This window comes from Mercurialis annua, linkage group LG4, assembly GCF_937616625.2.
Source record: "Mercurialis annua linkage group LG4, ddMerAnnu1.2, whole genome shotgun sequence".
Lineage (NCBI taxonomy): Eukaryota > Viridiplantae > Streptophyta > Magnoliopsida > Malpighiales > Euphorbiaceae > Mercurialis > Mercurialis annua.
The window spans coordinates 4,570,250-4,572,955 of record NC_065573.1 but is presented as its reverse complement, the minus strand read 5'-3'; the positions used below and the strand labels follow the sequence as shown (position 1 = coordinate 4,572,955).

Here is a 2,706-nt window from a genome sequence, read left to right as displayed (position 1 = left end):
TTCTGTAACGTTTGTAAACGTTCGGCTTTATTGCTAAAAAGGTGAAACGTTTGGATTTGTTTTGGAACTTTCGTAAATGTTTGGCTTCAATCGCTAAACAAGGGAAACGTTTGGATTTGTTTTGTAACGTTTGTAAACGTTCGGATTAAGTCGCTAAAAAGGTGAAACGTTTGGATTTGTTTCGGAACGTTTGTAAAGGTTTGGGTTAAATATGGCTTATGTTCCCATCCCTTTTGCTAAACATGTTTTTATAAAACTTTTTCATTTCTTCATGAATCTTATCTCTATTATTAATAATCTCCCCATTATCAAGCTTGATCATAGCAATGTTGTTTCTACTTCTTCTCTGCTTAATGGAGTTGTGGAAAAATTTGGTGTTGGAGTCCCCCAAATTAAGCCACTGAACTCTGGATTTTTGCTTATAGAAACTTTCTTCACAAATCATAAGGCCTCTCAGGTGGATATAAATAACTCTCTCCTCCTCAAGCAAAATATTGTTCATTGGATCAAGCTGCAGATCTTTTCGGGCCCTCTCAATAAGATCCTTATAGTTTTTGACCCTAAGAGATATACCAGAATAATGTTGCTTGTTCATCATGATAAATCTCCTTTTAATACACTTTAACTTCTGAGAGATTTTGTAGAAGGCATATCCCTGATACTCTTTCTTCCATTCCTCCTCCATAATTTTGTTATGCTCTGGATTATAAGACCATAAACTAAGATATTTGAAGTTATTTTTGTTCAAGTGATTGTCCTCCAGCATGTTCACCAGGATGGGACTATAGTCAGATATCCCATTAGGAAGAGCTTCAAAATAGGAATTCTGGAAACCATCCTGCCAGTTCTCATTGATAAAAGCTCTGTCTAGCCTTCTACAAATTTTGTTGTTATCTATTTGGTTATTACTCCAAGAATAGGAACAACCTATACTTCTCATTTCTCCCAGATTAGAGTCATTCATGCAATCTTTAAGCTCTCTGGCATGATTATTGTCTATGTCAGAACCACCACATCTATCATTATCAGTTAAAACAGCATTGAAATCACCCTGTATCATCCAAGGGCCATTCATGGTTCTAGAAATATCAAAAAGGTTATTCCATAAAGCCTGTCTATCCCCAAACTAACTAGACCCATAAATAATAGACCAGAAGAATTCATGGCTATCAACTTTAATTTTGCAATGCATCATTTGATCAGAGCTATGGATAACTTGCACAGAGACTTTATTACTATTGAAAATAATCTAGATTCTGCCTAACTTTTAATACTCGTAGTTATCAATATAACTCCAACCATACAGATTAATCTTCCTCCAAACCATATATCTATTAATCTTTCTGACTCTAGTTTCCACTAAACCAGCCAACATAACGTTTTTTTACAAGCAGTTTATGAACCTCTGCTTGCTTCAGGGGATCATTTAGACCCCTGACATTCCAACTAATGATATTAATTTTCCCCTATCAAGAGGCTTTAAAAACCTCTTGGATGGCTCTTTGTAAGTAGTATTAACAAGAATAGGGGTTCTAGCAGGAATACCTGCAGTCTTCAGGTTCCGCTCAACAATGCATTTAGACATTTTCTTCTGTTTTCTGTTGGTTACCAGTTGAAATCCATCTTTAGCGACTGGAATCTTTGGGGGAGTAACAATCTGTGGGGTTTGCATCTCTACTTTGTTCTCATAAGGTTTCTCCTCAATTACCTCTTCCTTTTTCTCTTCTACAATAGTTGAAGGAGATTGATCATTCTCATTACTGACCTTAACGGCCAAATCTCTAGTAGCTTTAGCCATCCATATTTCCTTCTTCTCACAATTTCTATGACCAAGTGTTTTGCATACAGTGCATAAAACTGGTTTCCATTCATATTCAACTGGTTGACATAGTTGATCTCCATCTTCATCCTCAATGATGACACAATAAGGGAAAATCCCTTTGAGTCTCATTTCTATCAACACTCTAGCATAAGACAACTTAGATTTCTGTTTGGTGCATCTGTCAGCAAATAGAGGTTTGCCTAGAGTACTAGCAATGGTGCTTAGAGCTTCTAAGCTCCAGAATTTCCAAGGCAGCAGTGGGAATTTAACCCAAACTGGAATAGCGGGAATATCCTCAATATCGAAGGTCATCTTCCTTTTCCATTCTTACAGGAGAAGAGGATGCTTATCAAAAGTACAGGGGCCGTCTGCCATTGCTTGAAGTTTTCCTTCCTCTGAATCAAACACGAATACGAACAAATTAGGCTTGATTTGATGAAAATCAGTTAACCCTATTTTCTCCCATCGATTTATGATGAAGCTTTTCATCTTGAAGAATCTTGGATTCAGCCCATAAACACAACCAAGAAGCGCAAACTTCCATCTCTATATCTCATCTGCAGTATCTTCACTATTAATTTTAGCAATTCGAATCCCATTGTTCACCACTGGAGCAATATATTTCAGATTGCAATTTGGATTCCCTTGACGATTTGTTTTCAATAGATCTACCCATTTCTTATCTTTCTTCTTATCCAGAGGTTCCTTAGATTCCTCAACAACTTGGTTAGTTAATTCATGTTCGATTAGATCTGACTATTTTTCACATCCTCCTAAATCTTAATTTTTCACCTCTACAACTATTGTGACACATCCTTCTAGATCTTGATTTTCCACCTCTAAAACTGCTGAAACTTCATTATCCTTTGCAAGACTATCATCTG

At 36.4% G+C, this 2,706-nt stretch overlaps 1 protein-coding gene across 1 annotated transcript; it reads right to left on the bottom strand.

Annotated features, from left to right (window-relative positions):
* Nucleotides 1-205: 205 nt before the first annotated feature.
* Nucleotides 206-1,075, bottom strand: LOC126678227 (uncharacterized). The gene has a single exon (XM_050373133.1). The coding sequence runs from the start codon at nucleotides 1,073-1,075 to the stop codon at nucleotides 206-208; it is 870 nt and encodes a 289-aa protein (XP_050229090.1).
* Nucleotides 1,076-2,706: the final 1,631 nt, after the last annotated feature.

Excerpts from the sequence above, each read along its gene's own strand:
- LOC126678227 (XM_050373133.1), bottom strand. The coding sequence starts at position 1,075 with ATGAATGGCCCTTGGATGATACAGGGTGATTTCAATGCTGTTTTAACT.